This window comes from Eretmochelys imbricata, chromosome 12, assembly GCF_965152235.1.
Source record: "Eretmochelys imbricata isolate rEreImb1 chromosome 12, rEreImb1.hap1, whole genome shotgun sequence".
NCBI lineage: Eukaryota > Metazoa > Chordata > Testudines > Cheloniidae > Eretmochelys > Eretmochelys imbricata.
In genome coordinates this window covers 11,899,398-11,919,051 of record NC_135583.1, presented here as the reverse complement: position 1 = coordinate 11,919,051, position 19,654 = coordinate 11,899,398, and the positions used below count along the sequence as shown (strand labels likewise).

Here is a 19,654-nt window from a genome sequence, read left to right as displayed (position 1 = left end):
AGACAGCTTCTCTAGTCCCCTACCTGTATGACCTCCCAAGGATATTCTTATAGGATCCTTTATATAGCACCTAGTAACCTATTGCTGACCTATAACACACCTACCAAGAGGTGCAAAAACCTACATTATAAAAAGAACCAAACTCTGCCCTTTGCCAGCATGCTCAGGTAAAGAGAGCCTGACAGAAAGGCTTCCCTTTTCTTTTAGTGGTGAAAGTTGGCTTTGCACCATGCCTGAATTTGTTGTCCCATTAAGGATAAATTTCGCAGGGCCTGCTCACTGGCTTTTTAACCTCTGAAACCAGACTACTGGAGTTTTGTAATACTAGAGGAATATATATTCCATGCTAAATGCTTTTCTCAGGGGTCTGGTCTTTGGGACCCAAACAAACAAATGAAGTGAGCAAGCAAACTTGTTAGAAAGCATGATCTTGTCCTTCCTGATTCCCAGAGACAGTTTGCTCTGTCACTGCAAAGGTAAAAGAACTAGAAACACTTTAATGGTAGAGAGGAAAGCAAAATGCAGGGACCACAGGACATTCAATCAAGCTGTCGAATGGTCTGTGCTGACGGGCTGTTTATGCCAACCCTCCCTCCTCATAATAAATCACCTCAGTTCAACTTCACTCTTCACCTGATCATCTTCTCCTCCCCCTCCACCCATTCCTTTCACTTCCCTTTTCATTCCATTTAGCGGACCCCCTCCTAACTAAATCTACCCCAAAGACAGACAGACAAACTATACCCTTAGTTCCACAATTAGCTACACAGCAAACATACCTACAGCAGCGAGTCTGAGACTCTGCTGACTCGGGCTCATGCTACAGAGCTAAAATTACAGAGCAGCGTAGACATTCCCACTCAGGCTGGAGCCCAGGCTCTGTGTCTTTTTCCCCCTTGCCGAGTCTCTGAGTCCAAGCTCCCATCTGAGCCTGAATGGCTATACTGCTATTTTCAGCTCTGCAGCATGAACCTCACAAGCCCAAGTCAGTTGACCTGGGCTCTGAAAGATGCGGTTGGGTGGTTTGTTTGGTTTTTTTTTTTTTTTTGCGCTGTACAGACATTCCTGAACATGACACTTGCTGCCATCACATTTTTCACTCTGCTTGTGTGGCCTACCCCTTCTCCCACCCTGTGTTTGTTTTGCTGATATAGATGCTTTTATATTTAGATTATAAACTCTTTGGGGCAGGGATTGTCTTTCTGTTCTGTGTTTGTACAGCCCCTAGCACAAGGGGTCCTGGGCCATGACTAGGGCTCCTAGGCTCTATGGAAATACCCAGAATAAAAGTAATATAGTAATAATACATCATCACAAAAGCCTAGATTTCAATGGCTGCTTGTAATTCTGTTTTTCCAGGTGCCTTTCTTATCCCCTACATCCTCTTCCTAATCATTGCTGGAATGCCCTTGTTCTACATGGAGTTAGCACTGGGACAGTACAACCGGGAAGGGGCTGCTACGGTGTGGAAAATCTGTCCAGTTTTCAAAGGTATGTGCCAGTTCTCCACTTGGTTTGAGGAGAATGTGAGGGTTTTAAACAAGTCTGATAACAAAAATAGAAAGGGTCTACTTTCTTTCTTAGATAGCAAGAAAGTTGATGGCCTATTTGATAAGCCTGTAATCTAAGGTCCTCTTGTGATCACAGAACAAGCCCAACACAGGAAAAAGCAGGGGAATCTTTTAAGGGGCGGGGGAGGAGAGTCTAGTTCAGACTCCTTGTTCATTGCAGTTTTTGGTCTCTTTGTCGAAACTCCATCAAGGGTGCCAATTAAAGCCATTTGTTGTGGTTGTTGTTTCTTGTGATGTAAACCTCACATGTTAAAATCCTTGGAATCACAGATTCAAATCCCAGAAGGGTCCAGTGAGCCTGTCACAATTCTTACATAGATAAATTAGGTTTTCCATTCAGTTTATTCTCTAGGGTTTTCTTTTTGAGGCATTGAAAGCCAAAATGTTACTTGTTTTGCTGGGGGATTAAAACTCCAAGGGCACTGACTATGGCCCAGATCCTCAAAGGTATCTAGGTCCCTAACTCCCATTGGTGTTAGGTGCCTAAATAGCTTTGAGGGTCTGGGCCTAAAGGTCTCTAATCCCCCTACTGTTGCATTGCACGCTGAGTACGAGGTGCTTACATTTTCTCCATCGAACAGGTGGCTGCGTTCCCAGTGGTATCTTGTGTGGGTGTGTAGATATTTGTGTGGGTGTTGAGATATAGAGCTCAGTGCTTGTGATATCCTTCAGGATGTAAGATATGATATGCTTTGTGTAAAATATTAATACTTTATGAGGCCCCATCAAGAAAGTGCCAACTAGCAATGATTTTGGATTGCTACCATCCTGTACCCGATTGGGTCCATGTAGCCTTCTAGGTGAAAGATTCTGCAATTCAGAATTGTGTGAAATGACTGAAAACTAACCCAAACCCACAACATGTGTGCTCACCAGGCTTCTTGGTTTTCTTAGAAGCATGAAGTCCAGACAATGTAAAACTATCGGTGAATGGTAATGAGCTTCACAGTGGCAATCTCCTCTTGGCTGAACTGGAGCTTGACCATGGGCTATCTTCAGATAATTTTAGGCTTTTATTGTTGTGTTGAACTCTTGTAGCGTTTTCCTTTTTGTGGGGGTTAGAACTCAAAACCAAGAGAAAAGTGCAGTTTTACTGCATTCTGCTTTGAGATCATGCTTTCAATCGCACCCAAAACTCATAGTGAAGTTCGAGATGAATAGACAAGCATAGATGGACACCTAATTAAAAGTAGGCATGAAACCTTTCAAAATATAACTGCTTAGTTTTGCCCATTTCTGTTGTTATCCTGTTACTAAACCCATAAGCGATATTCCTCCCACCCCCAGAATCATGACATCCCTAGTCAAAAAATATTCTGACTAATAGATTTCAGAGTAGCTGCCGTGTTAGTCTGTATCTGCAGAAAGAACAGGAGGACTTGTGGCACCTTAGAGACTAACAAATTTATTTGAGCATAAACTTTCATGGGCTACAGCCCACTTCATCGGATGCATAGAATGGAACATATAGTAAGATATATATATATATATATATACACACCATAGTTACCATACAAACTGTGAGAAGCTAATTAGTTAAGATGAGCTATTATCATGTACATTGGCCAAACTGAACAGTCTCTACGCAAAAGAATAAATGGACACAAATCTAACATCAGGAATCATAACATTCAAAAACCGGTAGGAGAACACTTCAACCTCTCTGGCCACTCAGTAACAGATTTAAGGGTGGCAATTTTGCAACAGAAAAGCTTCAAAAACAGACTCCAACGAGAAATTGCTGAGCTTGAATTAATATTGCAAACTAGATACCATTAACTTGGGTTTGAATAGAGACTGGGAGTGGCTGGGTCATTACACATATTGAATCTATTTCCTTAAGTTAAGTATCCTCACACCTTCTTGTCAACTATCTAAATGGGCCATCTTGATTATCACTACAAAAGTTTTTTTTTCTCCTGCTGATAATAGCTCATCTTAACTAATTAGCCTCTCCCAGTTTGTATGTATATATATTTCTTCTTACTATATGTTCCGTTCTGTGCATCTGATGAAGTGGGCTGGTAGCCCACGAAAGCTTATGCTCTAATAAATTTGTTAGTCTCTAAGGTGCTACAAGTACTCCTGTTCTTTTATTCTGACTGATGTTAGCTAATTTTTTTTAATGGCAATGGGAATTTTACTTGTCAGGACTGTAACATTTGGCTTGGAGGATCTCACAAAGTCTGATCCATAAACCATTCAAGTCAATGAGAGTCTTTCCATTGACTTCAGGCATGACAAGAAGATGAGAAAGGAAACTCAAGGTTTATTTCATGTTTAGGATTTCATGTAGAGGCTTGTTAACAATCCAGCTGTTTTTTAAGCTGAGACTGTCAAATCTGCCTAAGTGTGCATTAGAGTCCATTGCTAAATGTTTGTATTTCTGAATAGTATAATACAAGGCACATAGAATATTGGATTCTAAAAGAATAAGAAATATGGTTATATTTTAAATCCCAGCAAAGGGATACTGTTAGTAAAGTTTCAATCACAGCTTCTAAGAAGATGCATAAATATATTTCAGTACTTTGTTAAATACACCAGTTCTTTGGATATATCTCTGGGTTAACTCAAATCTGTTACTGAAATGAAATGTGCATGGTCTACCCTCAAATTTATAATAGTTTCTCTAAATGAAAAAGCACTATAGTGCTAATTTTAGCTATGAAACCTAAGACTCTAATCTTAATGAAGCACTCCCATAAGGCAAGGGATCAAAAAGGTATCTTGTAACCTTTACAGCACAGCCCATTTGCATCACAAGACTTTATAGGGTTTATATGAGCAGCCTGGGTGGGACAAAGTTAAATAAATAAAAGGCTAGATCCAGAAACAATGAAGCAAATTCATACCTGGAGTTATCCTATTGTTGTCAGTGGAGTGACCCCGGGGATAGGTTTGGTCTAGTTCCTTTGAATTTTCACATTAAATTGCAACCATTTTCTCTCTAGAATTGAGGAAACAGCATATATGTGTGAGGTGGTTTTAAAAACAAAATCCCCCCCATTTCTATGCAGTATACAGTCTTTGAGGTGGGTATGTACATTCTAACATACATCATCTAGGGTGGTTTCCAATGCTTTCTTTACTATCATTTATCAATACAGTTTCACTGCTAACATGCAGAAGCCATCCAAACCCCATGATTTTTAAGACAGTTTCAAGTTTGTTTTCACCACCTTTTGCTAGAAGTCAGAGATAAACAAACTGATTCCTATGTAAAACATTAGTTAACTTTCTCCTGACAAACACAGACCATGCTTGACACAATTTACTCTTTAGACTGTTGGCTCCTAAGGATTTGGCAGCTACTCCTTACATGAACTGAAAACCTCTTTCGATTACGTAATGGAACAATATTATTGTAGCAGTTTCACAGACCATCTCCCCAAGTCTCTGGTACTCTATCTACAGCAATCTGTGTCTTCCTTGATTTGTCAAGTGCATAAAAACCTGGTGGCATGTGATTATCAGCAAGACTCTCATGCCATTATTAGTATCCTGTTTCTGGACTGATTAAAACTATAAATGAAGGCTTACACTTAGGCATTGAGAGACCACAGTGATGCTGCCTGTAGAAGACTGGATAGTCTTTGTCTCTTTAGAGATAATCCAAATGGCTTAAATGTAGCATTCGGCAAACACTGCTGCCCATATAAGAAAGAAACTGATGGCACTGGCTGAAGCATAGCAAGCTTCTTGTCACAATTCTGAGAACGAACCTCCACTCTGATCTGTTGTTAGTACCAGAGTACCCCCTCAGAATATGTGACAGTGACTAATTGCTTACAAGGGTCTGTTTTCATGGTGAGAACAAATGCTCACTGAAGAAAGCCTACACTGAAACTCCAGACACACCTCACGATATTCCAAAGAAACTCAGATCTAGAAGGGCCAATAGGGAATGTGCAGGGTTGAGTTCACCCCAGGCTGGATGGTCCGTACAAGGCCCTGCATACTATTTAAGGATTTAGGGTTAAGGTCTGCCCTTAGTTACACTCTGCAGATCCATTGAGGTAATACAGTATGGGGTTGAAAGTCAGGGTAAAATTTGGCCCAAAGGTTGAAATTCACCGTGGTTTGAAGGGTCAGCCAAATGCCCAGGACCCACTTAAATCCCTCATTGGGGGTTCCACAGTCTCCACACACCTTGCATAATCTGGAATGAGTTTTCATGTTAGATTCATGTAAACCAGCGCAGAGAATGGCAATGGGGATACGCCAGGAGAGGAAATCAGTCTGTAGTCACAAGGCTGTTTCCAGGTTGGGATGGGCAGCAGCCACTATTGAAGCCCACAGATGGGAACAGCAGCTGTAGGGGTACTCAGTTTAACTTAACTTTACGGGGAGGGAGGTGGATTACCCTGAACCTGAACTTTACTCAGGTGAAGCGAATGGCCCTATTAACACAGGGCTTATGGCCCTCTGCACTGGGTGAGTTTTCCCCTATGAATACAGAACACGGACTCTAGCAGTGCTGGATCAGAGCAGAGTCATGTCCTTTAATAGCAAAATTTCCAGTTTCCAGCAAACACAACAAGCTTTATTAAACACCAGGTCCGTTTCATGGAATTATTATTTTAAATGGTCAGTTTTTGTGACCAGCCACTATATTTATAACCCTTTGCTAAGTCCTTACAAAATACTAGGCAAAAACAAGCTTGTGTTTAGGAGCTGCCCTTATCTAATTTAAAAAAAAAAAAAAAAAGCATGGTTCTGCTTTCAGACAATACGGTTGGAGTATATTGTTGTATGTGAAATGCAATGTATAATCTAGTTTTCCTTTGTCTTTAGGTGTAGGCTATGCCGTGATACTCATAGCTCTTTACGTGGGTTTCTACTACAACGTTATCATAGCTTGGTCTCTGTATTATCTGTTTTCATCATTCACATTTGAGCTTCCCTGGACAAACTGCGGCAACAGCTGGAATAGCCTAAACTGTACAGATCCCAAACTCTTCAACGCCTCGGTGCTTGGCAATGGCACCAAGTACTCCAAGTACAAACTCACTCCTGCTGCTGAATTTTATGAGTAAGTGTTGAGTTGCCTTTGCTGTTGCTTCAAATTTCCAGTTTAGTTGAGGTGTTTGTTCATATGTCTCTAAAAGCCTCTCTCCGGTGAGGAGCATGGCCTACGGGACAGGTCCTTAGACTAGGAGTCAGGAGACTTGAGTTACACACCTGGTAGTACCACTGACCTGCTGTGTGACTTTAAGCAAGTCACATGTTCCTTCTGTGCCTCAGTTTCCCCAGTTCAGCTAAGTGATGCCACTAAGTGCTGTGGAGTCAGAGACAAAGCACAAAATCTCCGCCCTGCCCCCCCACCCACATGCAGCTTTTTTTCATTCTACACCAAGATGACACTTGTGTTAGGCAAAGGAATAATACATACAGAATAAAGCTGTCTGAATAGTTTTAAACTAATCATTTACCCAACAAATTTAGCTTCTCTGCTTGCCAAATATCTCTGAGGAGATCTCCTTTTCCTTTTCTGCTTCAGCAGCTCGGTGAAATGGGATGAAGCACAGTGCAGGGAGGAGAGGGTAGCAGTTGCAAAACACAGGGCTTGATCCTATTCCCATTTAAGTGAGACTGAGTTCTGCTGTTGATGGTAACAGGAGCAGAATCAGTCACATAGGCTTTGAGACACTTCAAACTAAAAGTCCTCTTCGGGTGCGTAGTGGTAACAGGACCCATTGCAATTGGGAATACAATTGAATGATGAAGATACACTCTATTGTCTCAGACATTCTTGTTTTGTAAGTCTTACTATGAATGATTGGGTTCTGGACCCTTCTCCTCTTCCAGGGAAAGATGTGATTGGGTTAGTGAAAGGGGAGCACTGGCTGGACACCAGACTAATCTCATCCACTACTAAATTGATTCAGATTATTAATTAGTATTTCTGTTTTGTAATTGTAACCACGGCAATGTATATTTATCTAGTGAGCACTGACCATGTTCTCAACACTGGGAACAGTCATCATTCCCCCCACAAGCAGCCTAACCTGTTCAGCGTGGCATACATGGCTGGGCTACGGTTGGGATCTTGTGGGTCCATGGTTACTGCACTGACACATTAATGACTCGTTTTTCCTCTTTAATGTTAGTAAATTTGAAAAGTTGGGCGTGGCATACAGTACAACCATTGGGAGAAGATACAGGTTTGCTAAACTCTGTGCTTTGCAAGGGTCTACTGAGTGGCTGTGATGGTATAGGAACTTGATACAATGCTGAGTAATGTCAGCCAGGAAATTGGCCTCTTCCCGACAGAAAAAAACCACTTCTCTTAGTATCGGGGTTAATTACAGCAAAAAGATGCAGTAAATATTCTACACTGGAGACTATGCTATTGGGGTGAAAGAAGAAGAGATCTGAACAATCTGGGAACACTTCCAAGTGGTAATTACACAACTTCAAATTTTAATGTTAATGTCATTTTAGAAAAGTTTTCTCTTAAAACTTGTGTGTATTCTTGGAGTCAGATTTTTAAAAGGTATTTAGGTGCCTAACTGATTTCCATGGGAGCTGGGCATTTAATTAGCTTTAAAAATCTGGCCCTCAGATTTGTTACAACAATCATCATAGTCATCTTACTTGTTCTGTCTATTTCTATATTGCTCACTAATTGTCTAGTAACCTTTGGGTTATATCCATTTTGCCATCACATCTTACTTAGAGTTAGGAATTGTTGTGGTTCTCTCTGAATAAGACACTCACCATTCTTCTAGGTGGTGTGATATCTGACACCTTTAAGCCTGAGTAAACTTTTACTGCTCTGTGAAACACAACTCAACTTGTGACTCTGCTAAAACACAAGACTAAAAGTCAAGAGATCTGTGTTCTCAGCTCTGCCAAGTAACATACATCTCTGGTGGGATTTTAAAAAAGCCTAAGTGAATTAGGAACATACATGGCATTTGGCTTGCCCTGGGATTCATAGTCCTAAAACTTGGGCATTTTTGAAATCCCAACACCTGTATTTACTAAGAAATAGATTATATGGCAAAAATGGGAAGAGTAACAAGGCTAATAACTTAACCTGTCTATGACCTCTGATTGCCCATCTGTAAAATGTGGGAGAAGAATCACAAAGTGTATGATGTGCTCAGATCCAGGGTTTTGGTTAGCTTATAAAGCTCAGTTTGGGATCTGAGGTTACTCAAAGTTTAGAGGTGTTCAGATCCAAGCTCCAGAATTGGATTCAACCTTTTAATAAAGGTGTCTCTTTCAGTGGTTCTAACTCACACCCATGAAGTGTTTACAAAATGGAGAACCAAATCCATAGTGTGTCAGTTCCATGTTGCATGTGACATGGTCAGCAAATGGGTGTAAGTGATAAAGTAATGTTAATTGACACTGCTATGGCTTTTGCTGGGTTTCCAAAAAATGTGTGTAACTGACACTGAGGGACCTGAAAGTAAGAGTGTAGCAGGAAATCACATTAAGAAGGAGGTTCTGGTTAAAATAAGACCTGTTTTCTTTTCCTGACATAAACCTCTTCTGCCCCTTAGTATGTCACTTACACTAATCTTGCACATGTATTGCATGGCTGATTAGTGAATTTATATTAATTTTTTAACCATCTTGCCCCACTGCTTGAATCACTACTGAATTTGAGATTTGTACAGGAATTTCACCCACTTATTCCTGGAGGATTGTCTTCATTACTTTTTCCTAAACAAATCTTTGCTGCAGGACAACTGCACTTCCTAATGAGATAGATTGTTGCAATGCATAGCTCTTTTCACACAGTTACTTTATTGCTTTGCATTAGAAATATTATTTTCTTGGGTTGGCTAACTGGTTTCTGATGGGTGGAGTCAGGGTAGAGCATGTCTGTTTAATCTGTGGAATTGCAAAGGTTTCTAACCACTTTTATTGGTTTAAGGTTTGTTGTGTTGGCCACTGTATGATATGCATAATGGTAAGAACAGTTATTTAGGGCAATAGTTTTGCTGTGGGAGGTTTCAACCTCTCTTTTGTGTTTTGGCTTGTCATCTGGAGAAACATTGAGCTCTCACTGGGGAAAATAGAAAAGAAGGAAAAAATCCACTCTGTGATCAGAGCATAAGCGAACAAAGCTACAGCTCCTATCCAGCCTCCATATTTTTGAAGTGGGCTCTAATGAGGCTGCTGTGGTGGCACATACATAGGGACAAATCTGGGTGTGAGCTCTACCCTCCTTTGTGCCACTGCTCCTTAGAATCATAGAAGTGTAGGACTGGAAGGGACCTCAGTAGGTCGTCCAGTCCAGTCCGCTACACTCATGGCAGGACTACATAGAAACTAAACCATGCCTGACAGGTGTTTGGCTAATCTGCTCTTGAAAACCTCCAGTGATGGAGATTCCACAAACTCCCTAAGCAATTTGTTCCAGTGCTTATCTATCCTGACAGTTAGGAATTTTTTCCTAATGTCCAACCTAAACCTCCCTTGCTGCAATTTAAGCCCATTGCTTCTAGTCCTATCCTCGGAGGTTAAGAGCAACAATTTTTCACCCTCCTCCTTGTAAAAACCTTTTATGTACTTGAAAACTATCATTTGCCCCCCTCAGTCTTCTCCTCTCCAGACTAAACAAACTCAATTCTTTCAATCTTTCCTCATAGGTCCTATTTTCCAGACATTTAATAAAGTTTGTTGTTCTTCTCTGGACTTTCTGCAATTTTTCCACATCTTTCCTGAAAAGTGGCACCCAGAAATGGACACACTATTTCAGTTGAGTCCTTATCAGCGCAGAGTAGAGTGGAAGAATTACTTCTTATGTGTTGCTTACAACACTCCTGCTAATACATCCCAGAATGATGTTCGCTTTTTTTTTTTTTTTTTGCAGCAGTGTTACACTATTGACTCATATTTAGCTTGTGATCCACTATGACCCCAAATCCCTTTCCGCAGTATGTCTTCCTAGGTAGTCATTTCCCATTTTGTATGTGTGCAGTAGATTGTTTCTTCCTAAGTAGAATGCTTCACATTTGTCCTTACTGAATTTCATTCTATTTACTTCAGGCCATTTCTCCAGATCATTTTGAATTTTAATCCTACCCTCCAAAGCACTTGCAACCCTTCTCAGCTTTATAAGTATACTCTCTATGCCATTATCTAAATGATTGATGATGATATTGAACAGAACCAGACCCAGGACTGATCTCTGCAGGACCCCACTAGATATGCCTTTCCAGCTTGACCCTGAACCATTGATAACTACTCTCTGGGAACGGTTTTCCAAGCAGATATGCATTCATCTTATGGTAGCTCCATCTAGGTTACATTTCCCTAGTTTGTTGATGAGGAGGTCATGCAAGACAGTATCAAAAGCCTTATTAAAGTCAAGATATACCACATCTACCCTTTCCCCCATCCACAAGGCTTGTTACCTTGACAAAGAAAGCTATTAGGTTGGTTTAACATGATTTGTTCTTGACAAATCCATGTTGACCACTACTTATCATTTTCTAGGTGTTTGCAAATTGATTGCTTGATTATTAGCTCCATTATCTTTGTGGGTAACAAAGTTAAACTGAGTAGTATGTAATTCCCCAGGTTGTCCTTATCCCCCTTTTTATAGATTGGCACTATATTTGCCCTCTTCCTGTCCTCTGGAATCTCTCCTGTCTTCCAGGAGTGTTTTAAGATAATGACTAATGGCTCAAATATCTCCCCAGTCAGCTTGTTGAGTATTCTAGGATGCATTTTATCAGGCCCTGGTGACAAAGATATCTAACTTGTCAAATCTTTAATTTGTTCTTTCTCTATTTTAGCCTCAGATCCTACCTCATTTTCACTGTGTCAGACACGGATTGCTACTAAATTTTTTGGTATAACAAAAAAATGCATTTAGCAGTTTCACCATTTCAACATTTTCTGTTATTGTCTTTCCCCCTTCATTGAGTAATGGGCTGACCCTGGGCTTGGTCTTCCTCTTGCTTCTAATGTATTTGTAAAATGTTTTCTTGTTACCTTTTCTGCCTCTAGTTAGTTTAATCTTTCCTTGGCCTTTCTAATTTTGCCCCTACATGCTTGTGTTGCATGTATGCTTAGCAACAAAACTGGCTTAAACAACTAGCTGGAGATCTGGAGTAGGGGAATCCCTGCAGTCATATGACTGGCAGAGCTCTTCTGCTCTTGGCTCCTCCCAGCATAGGGGCATTCCAGGAGCTGAGGTCAGAGAGCCGTACTCCAGCACCCCTGAGATTGTAGAATTTCTGAAGAGGAAGAGGAGCGGTCCTATTTTAACTGGGGCAAGTTTCAGAGCCGTGAGGCACCATTGACTTAACTGGAGCTGATCTGCATCTCCTGAGAATCTAGTTTAGTGGGGGGAAGCTCACACAGTTAATTGGTTTGCACAGAAACATAAGCTGTCATTTCCCAGCAATACAAGTTAGTAGATAATTTTGGTTGAACTCTCCATTTATGTCTGCTTAATACCATGTTTCATTAGATAAATTCTAGTTCCAATCCTCCAGCCTCCAAACGGGCAAAATTCCCATTGACGTCAATGGGAACTTTGCCTGAACACGGACCATGGGAATGGGTCTTCTGTAGTACCTCATTAGAGATGGTCGAAATAAATCATACATTTATTTATACATTTAAAATCAGGCAAGATAAATGTTATGTAATCTGCTTCTTTTATTCTTCCTATGACATGCCAATAGTGGAGTGGTAGGGCTCACAGCTTATGCTCTTTTGCTGGGAATAATAAGTCAAGAAAAATCCAGCTAGAAATAAAACATCAGCTCCACATTACTTTGGAGACATGTATTACTTTAATTATTTCCTTTTCCTCTGGTTTAGAATTCACCCTGGAGAATGCAAACTGCCTTCCATCTGCTTTAACTTTGTTAAAATAAGTCATAAGTAGCAACTTTAAGAAAATGCCTCACTTGAAAAAAAAATTGTTCCCAAACCTATCTTACTTATTCAAACATTTTATCTGAATATAGACATACTGTATCTTTGTTCTCTCCCTTCTTGCTCCTTGGAAGGTTTTGTTACCAAACTGTCAGCAATGCAATGAGTTACAGCTATTTTCTCAGGACTGTAATCCTTTTCTCCTGTGTAATAATAACACATGTTTTACAAGCAAATTTTCATGCCCTATTCAGTGGAGGAAATTCACAGAAGTTTTGCTACTAAATGTATGCAAGGCTGGCCAGATATGAGTAATGAATTGTAAAAAGGCTATGCAAGCAACCACATGGAAGTTCAAACAAGCTTGAATCAACGGAGTCCACATTTATTATACTTATGAACGTAAATTTATGATGCGTGAAGTAACAGTTTTCTGCAGCACATTAACTCTGCATGTGAGAATGTAATCGCAAAATCAAAATTGAAGTGACTTAACTTTATTTGGCCAACTGCGCGGTTACTGGTTTGGACAGTAGTTCCTAATAGGAAATACCATAAGAGATCAGACCAGTGGGCCACATAGTCCAGTATCCTGTCTCTTGCCAGAGGCCAGAGGAAGGTGCTTCAGAGGAAGCTGTAGCAAACCCCAGTGTAGACAGTTATGGAATAAACTCTCTATAGGAGAGAGTTTTTTCCTACCCACCATAAATCAGTAATTTATGTAATCCCCTTAAGTATGAGGGTTTATCCCTTAATTTTTGTATCCTCTTAAGTAACTGCAGGGATTGTGTGTGTGTGTGTGTATACACACACACACACACACACTTACTTTTATAATGTCTAACCCTTTTTTTAATCCTGCTGAATTCTTGCCCTCAATTTCTTGCCAGTGAGTTCCCCTTCTTGAGCATACACTGTTTAAAAGTGTGTTGGCTTGCTTTGTTGAATGCTGACTAACACAATCCTGTTAATAGCCTTCCATTCAGTATAACAGAACAGACTTAAGTATCTGTTTAAAATTGTTTCAGGAGCAAGTGTCAGCAATTCTGGTCACAAATAACATGACATCAGAGGCCAAAATCCAGGGCTTAATTTGTGCCATGGCTGATTCCCGGCGCCTCTGGGCCAGGCAGGTCAGAGCCCCGGTGCCTCTGGGCTTGCTGCATCAGTTATGAAATTAAAAAATGGCTTGAGTCCTAGCACCTCTTTAAGCATTGCCAAAAATGAATGGAAAGGGACAGTCTGATATTCTGTTGGTTATGTTCCGTAAGAAGAAAAATCCTAGCTCATGCTAGGCTGAAAAGGGTCAGGAGTTGTCAGCAACTTTCAATTATATTCGAGTTTAGCAGGCAACAAGATCTAGTTCATAAGTGTATACAGCATTGTTCAGCTTTGAGCCTCTCAGAGTTTTCTCCTGAGCTCACGCTGCAGCCAGATCCAAAATACAAATCTGAAGGTTTGATTAGGAAAGCAAGACGTCCATAATAATTTTTCTGGATCCCTAACTTAATCACCTCTTTGGAATGGTCATTGAAAAGGAGGGATTTCCAGATGTTTCTTACAAAGGTTAGGGCTGGGTAAAACTGGGGAGTTTCTCTTCAGAAGGACTCATGCAAACACTGAGCTTGGTTCTAGCTTTGTGTGTCTGTCCCATAGACCTGTTCCAAATCCACTGAAGGCAATGAAAAGACTCCCGTTGACTTCAGTGGGTTTTGGATCAGGCCCCATATTGAATAATTTATCCAGTGAATCTTGCTGTCTTCTGCCACTGGAAGAGCCATAAGCAAATTACCTCAGGTTTATTAGCTATTCAGAAGCATTCAAGAAATATTTTAGCAAATTGTTTATAACCCCATGAACTGATGGTTAACAGTTCTCTGAGAGTATTGTATATTTTAACATGTTAGACATTTTGAGACAGTCAAATAAGTCAAAGTCCCACGCTATTGATTCTTTTCTCTGATTGGATAAGTGTGAAAGCCTTTCTGGTACAAATACTTGTGTGCAAATTTAAAATCACGTTCCCACAAATACTCTCATGTACAGCTGGGATATTTGTTTCCCACAAGAATTCACATCAGTAAAATTTGTTTGAGGCCTACTCATAGAAAGGGGAACACAAATGAAATGTGAGTACAAAGCAAACGAGATCATTTAAATGTGCTTGCATATTCTTAGGAAATTGTCATACTTGGCCAGCTCTATTTGAGGGGTTCATAAACCTTAGCAAACCTGATCTGAATTTAGATTTTATAGCAAAACCTGAAACTAGGGGACTTAGTAACATCTATGCTAGTTTAAGTTTCCAGAGGGGCTCCAAGCAATGGTATATTGCAGAGTCAACATCAATAGATTACACCTGTCCTGCATGCAATACACTCATTTTCCATTAACTTCTAGGAGCAATTCAAAGTGTTACTTTTCATGAATAAAGCCCTGTGGTTTGGTGAGAGTATCCAGCTATCTGAGCAACTGCCTCTTGCCCTATAAAGGATTACAAGAGCTGAAGTCAGCTCCTGTTGAGTTTCCCTAGATTTGAAATCTTGACAACCTGAGGCAGAGCCTCTCTATGTGGACTTTCCACAGCTTAGTATTATAGTAAACTTTAGCCATGAAAGGAGGATTTGTGTGTTCATGTCCTTATCATGCAGCAGTCGAGCACTTGGACCCTGCTCCTGCAATGAGCTCCATACTGCCAAACCCTTGTACTTGCATGCTGCCCCATTGAAATCTGAGTGTCTCTATGCAAGCATAGGTGCAAGTATTTAGTGAGCTCATTGCAGGATTGGGACTTTGGTTAACAGACCTGCATGGTAAGAGTTTACAAAACTGTTAGTCAAGGAATACTCCATTGGCAACCACAAATGATACATACTTCAGAGGACATGAATTTTCTTGAAATGCCCTTGTTGCTTTGCTTCTTACTTAGGCTAACATGTCTCACTTTGTGTTTCTGCTATTCATTAGAGCATCCAAGGGGTTAAACCAAAGTGTTCTCTTTTTATTTGCAAACCTCAAGAGAGTTGGTGCAAAAATCAGCTTTAACAAGCAGCTGCTTCAAAGTGCAGTGTAAACTTTAATGTGCCTAAGCCTTGTACACATAACAAGGGAGGCCAGTATTAATAATTAAATGGCAACATTAAGTAGAGCAAAGACTTCAGTGGGTTGGGATTAATATTCTCTCTCTGTGAAGAGTTAAATCCCAAAGCGGCCATTTATCAGCTCAGGATTAACATTCATCAAAATCTAATACCATTTCTTTTAGATCAACCAGCAGTTCATAATATACCAGCCAGAGCCACTGATAAATTGCCTGTCTCTTTGTACGTACTTCGTAGTATACACTGTACATTACACATTTAAGGAAACCAGCACCAATAATTATTTAAAATTATGACCACAACTTGATGGATACACGTATGTGATTCTTCCAATTGTAGGATTGAGCACAATGAACACATTTCAAATTGCATTATAAATGTAATTAGCAGAGAGCAGTAATTTTAGTTTCTGTAGTTTACACACAGCAGTCACTCTCATCCTGCAGCCTTGGGCCACCTCAGCCCAATCAGCACACATGTGCAGCCCATGTGACATCCTGAGGGCCATACAAGTAGTACATCTATTGCGTGGATGTGGCCCACATAACACACACAGAGTTTCATATGTGGCCCACAATGGTAAATAGTTTGAGAACCACTGACATACAGTATATAGTGTAAGTCCCTCTAGCATCTTCTAACCAGGATGGCTGTCTAAACTTAAAAATTAAAGTGATAATTAGTCTAGATCAGAGTAGGGACTAGATCTCAGAACTCTTGGTTTAGGTTCTGTCTCTCTATAGGCATTTCTATTGCTCTGTGATCCTGGGAAAGTAAATTAAGCCCAAATTTTCAAAAGCGGCCTCTAATTTTAAGTGCCACAAATTTTGGGAGGCTAACTTGATAAGTCTTTAATATCTGAATTTTGGAGGAACTGGGCACTTGCAACTCCAATAGACATCTCTATAGGTGCCTATACCATAACCCACATACCCTAAAATTACTTGTCCTCAGAAGATTTAGATGTCAAAAGTTTTCTCCTGTAAGATTTAAGATAAAAAAAAACAAAAAAAAAACCAACATTGAGGCTTTTGACAACAAATGCATTTGTCAAAAACATCACTACATCAGTTAATATCCAGAAGTTTATATGTTCTAACATAAGGGCAAGAAACATACTTCTGTTTTTAATACAAGCGTGTCAAAATGAATGACTGTCAGATTGTATGATGTATTTGCCAAAATATCAATTCATCAACAAATCCCTCTGAGGGCAGATATACTCTGCCATTGAAACCTGCCTTTCTGTATATTGTGTATGTGCATGTGTATGTGAAATTCCTTCTATTGGTCCAACACAAATGTAAACCAATACCTCTTTCAACTAAAAAATTGAGGATGGCTGTAGCTGGTTTCGCTCAGAGACTGGCAGGCCATGGCTCAACAGTCCTTCCACCCCCAAAGTCCTGAGATGAATTTGCCTGGTGGTCAGCGGGTCTGGTGGTCAAGCTGTGTGTGATCTTCATTGCCCAGTGCTCCAGGATTCTCCTGGTCGGATGGAAGAGGGGGGTGTGAAGTTAGGGGGACCTGGGCCCTACCTCTCCCTCCTGTTACAGACCAGGGCCCAAAGGGGAGAGGTGTGGAATGTCTCAGTCACCTCTTCCTGGTGCACCTTATCAGCATCCCCTGGGCTGTTCCCTACTTCCCCCTCTCTATCTGCAGTTTGGTGTGTGGCTGCTGCCCTCTCCTGCTCCAGCAGGGAGTTCCCAATCAGTGTCAGCAGCTCAGCTGGTCAAATAAGCATTCCCCAGATCTCTTCTCCATGTTCATTTAGTCTCTCTCAGCAGGGAGTGGGGGAGGGAAAAGGCTCAGGCCTTTACCCTCCCAATTGAGATCTTACCCACAGTCCAGACCCTTCTCCTGTAGATTGTTCTGTTCCCAGGGCTGTAAACTGGCTTCCTCCCTTCAGCCATTCTCTCCCTCTGCTTCAGAGGCCCCTTCTGACCAGCTCATCTATTTGGAACATGTTCCACAGCTGTTGAAGGGTGGGGCCCTTTTGGCCCAGTACAGCTCCTTCACTCCCTTAGTCTCTGTGTGGGGTCTGTAAACTGCATCACAATGGCAAAACAAGCCTTTTAATTGAACTTGGAATTATCATTGGACATGGACTGGAACCACAGCCTCTATTTTAATATACTCAAGTCCACCTGCTTGTGCAATAATCTCTGATACTTGCAATGTACAGTGCTGTGAATCTCTCAGTAAGAATTAGTCACACAAATAAGCTACTGAGGAGTTTCTCCATAGGATTTGGTTGTACAAAGGGCAATACCATTCTGAAAGCTATTGTTTTTGTTTTTCTCCCAGACTATGGCTTAAAAATATTTAAATGGACAATATAGTGTTCTTTCTATTGAGTTAGGTTTCCTTGTTATGCTTTAATACTTCAATGGTTCTAAAAGAACACTTTTCAAAATAGCTCACAAAGGGGATATGATGGGCTCAGGTCAGAGATGACCTAATAAAAATACCTAACTATTATATTGCACTTTTCATCCATTGATCTCAAAGCACTTCACAACAGCGATAATATCACTATCCCTTTACAGATGGGGAAAATGACACACAGGGAGCAGCAACTTGTTCAGGGTTACCCCATAGCAGAGCTAGGAATAGAATACACATCTCTTGAGTCCCAGTCCAGTGTTCTATCTCTAAGGCTACCCTGCCTCTTCAGTTTAATGAAAGCTCTGATTGTAAATGCAGGACCTTATCTTGGCTCCTTGGTATCCAGAACCTGCAATCAGAGAGGACCTTGATGTATTATGGAGGCAGAACAGAAGGCAAGGGTGTAATAAATAGCTCACTACTGATGGCCAGTTGTCTTCTGGTTTCAGTTGAGATGAGCTGCCTCACATGGGTGGAAATTCAAGGGTTCAGGTGAGGGAGGGGAAATAGTAGTCCATCCAGGAGGAAATAGGGGAGTGAAATCTGTCCAGGAAGAGCAGGCTGAAGGGAGCAGGGCAGGTAGGAGGAGTCTGCCCATGGGGAGAACTGCTTTCCAGACACAAAGAGCCAAACACGTACTGCTTCCAAAATAACAATAAAAGGGCAAACATAAAATCTCCCTGAGAGAGACAGCAAAGTCCCTGACAGTAATATCCTCTAGTCTGAAACCCCACACAGCCCTGCCTCTCCCACCTCCACAGATAGGCAGGAAGACTCTTCGGGCCTGGTTATATGGTAGTTTACAGCCCTGACAATGCAAAGGGCCTCAAAGGTGGTGCAGTTGTAATTCATGGCCACTTTAAGTCCCGTTTACATTGCCAGAGTCATGTAAAGTAGCCTTCATGTAAATTACAAGAATTAGGCCTTTTGCATTTACACCCACCCTTGACAAGAAACTGGACTAGATGCACCACTACAGCAATTCTTGTTTTCCTATCTATCTGGAGGTTCCTCAGCATTGTTTCAATGCTGTTCCAGCTGAATGCCACCGGCCCTGTGTTCTGGGGTCAGGCTGCAATATTACAAAGCCTAAAAGTCGTACTAAACGATTTATCAACACTTCTTGTGTCTTGCTCAGCCTAATGTAATGAGTCCCTTATCTACTTTCTAATTGTTCTTCTCTCCCCACAACCCCACCCCACAGGTAAAAATAATATGGTAATGTTTTTCCGCACTTCCGTTTTTCATCTTTCATCACTTTTTCTTAATATTTTGTTTACTGATTTTCCTTACGATCACTGATTATTTTACTACATCTTCTGACTTTCGCCTTCCTTTGCTGTCTTTCTCTGTGGCTGTCACTAACCTGGCAATTTCCTTGTTTTGTTAATGGAGTTAGAGAACTTTATTATAAAACGGAAGTAGTACCTCTGTCAGCAAGTTTCACTCTCCATCCTCCATTGGGTAGTTTTAGATTTAGATCTGCTTAAAGAGGTTGGTGGCAAAAAAGCAAAAACAAATAAATAGGTTGATTCCATTAATACTGTGTTTTGACAGGTTTCTGGACTAGTTGTGAATCAACTAAGGATTTGAGAAGAGAGACAGGTGACGACAGGTCTGACTTGAAAATAAATATTCCAGTTTATGTCCACTCAAGCTGATGATATTTTAAATAGGTCTGTAGGGCTTATGTTACCTCAGAACACATTAAATGACAGGCTTAAAAGCACTTCTTCA

General features: G+C 40.8%; 1 protein-coding gene across 1 annotated transcript in view; it reads left to right on the top strand.

The window, feature by feature from the left end:
- SLC6A2 (solute carrier family 6 member 2) overlaps window positions 1-19,654 on the top strand; it is a 102,910-nt gene that overhangs the window by 25,705 nt on the left and 57,551 nt on the right. Inside the window, exons 2-3 of the mRNA XM_077830988.1 lie at window positions 1,360-1,491; window positions 6,369-6,606. Coding sequence (XP_077687114.1) covers window positions 1,360-1,491; window positions 6,369-6,606 — 370 coding nt within the window. The remainder of the gene's footprint in view (window positions 1-1,359; window positions 1,492-6,368; window positions 6,607-19,654) is intronic.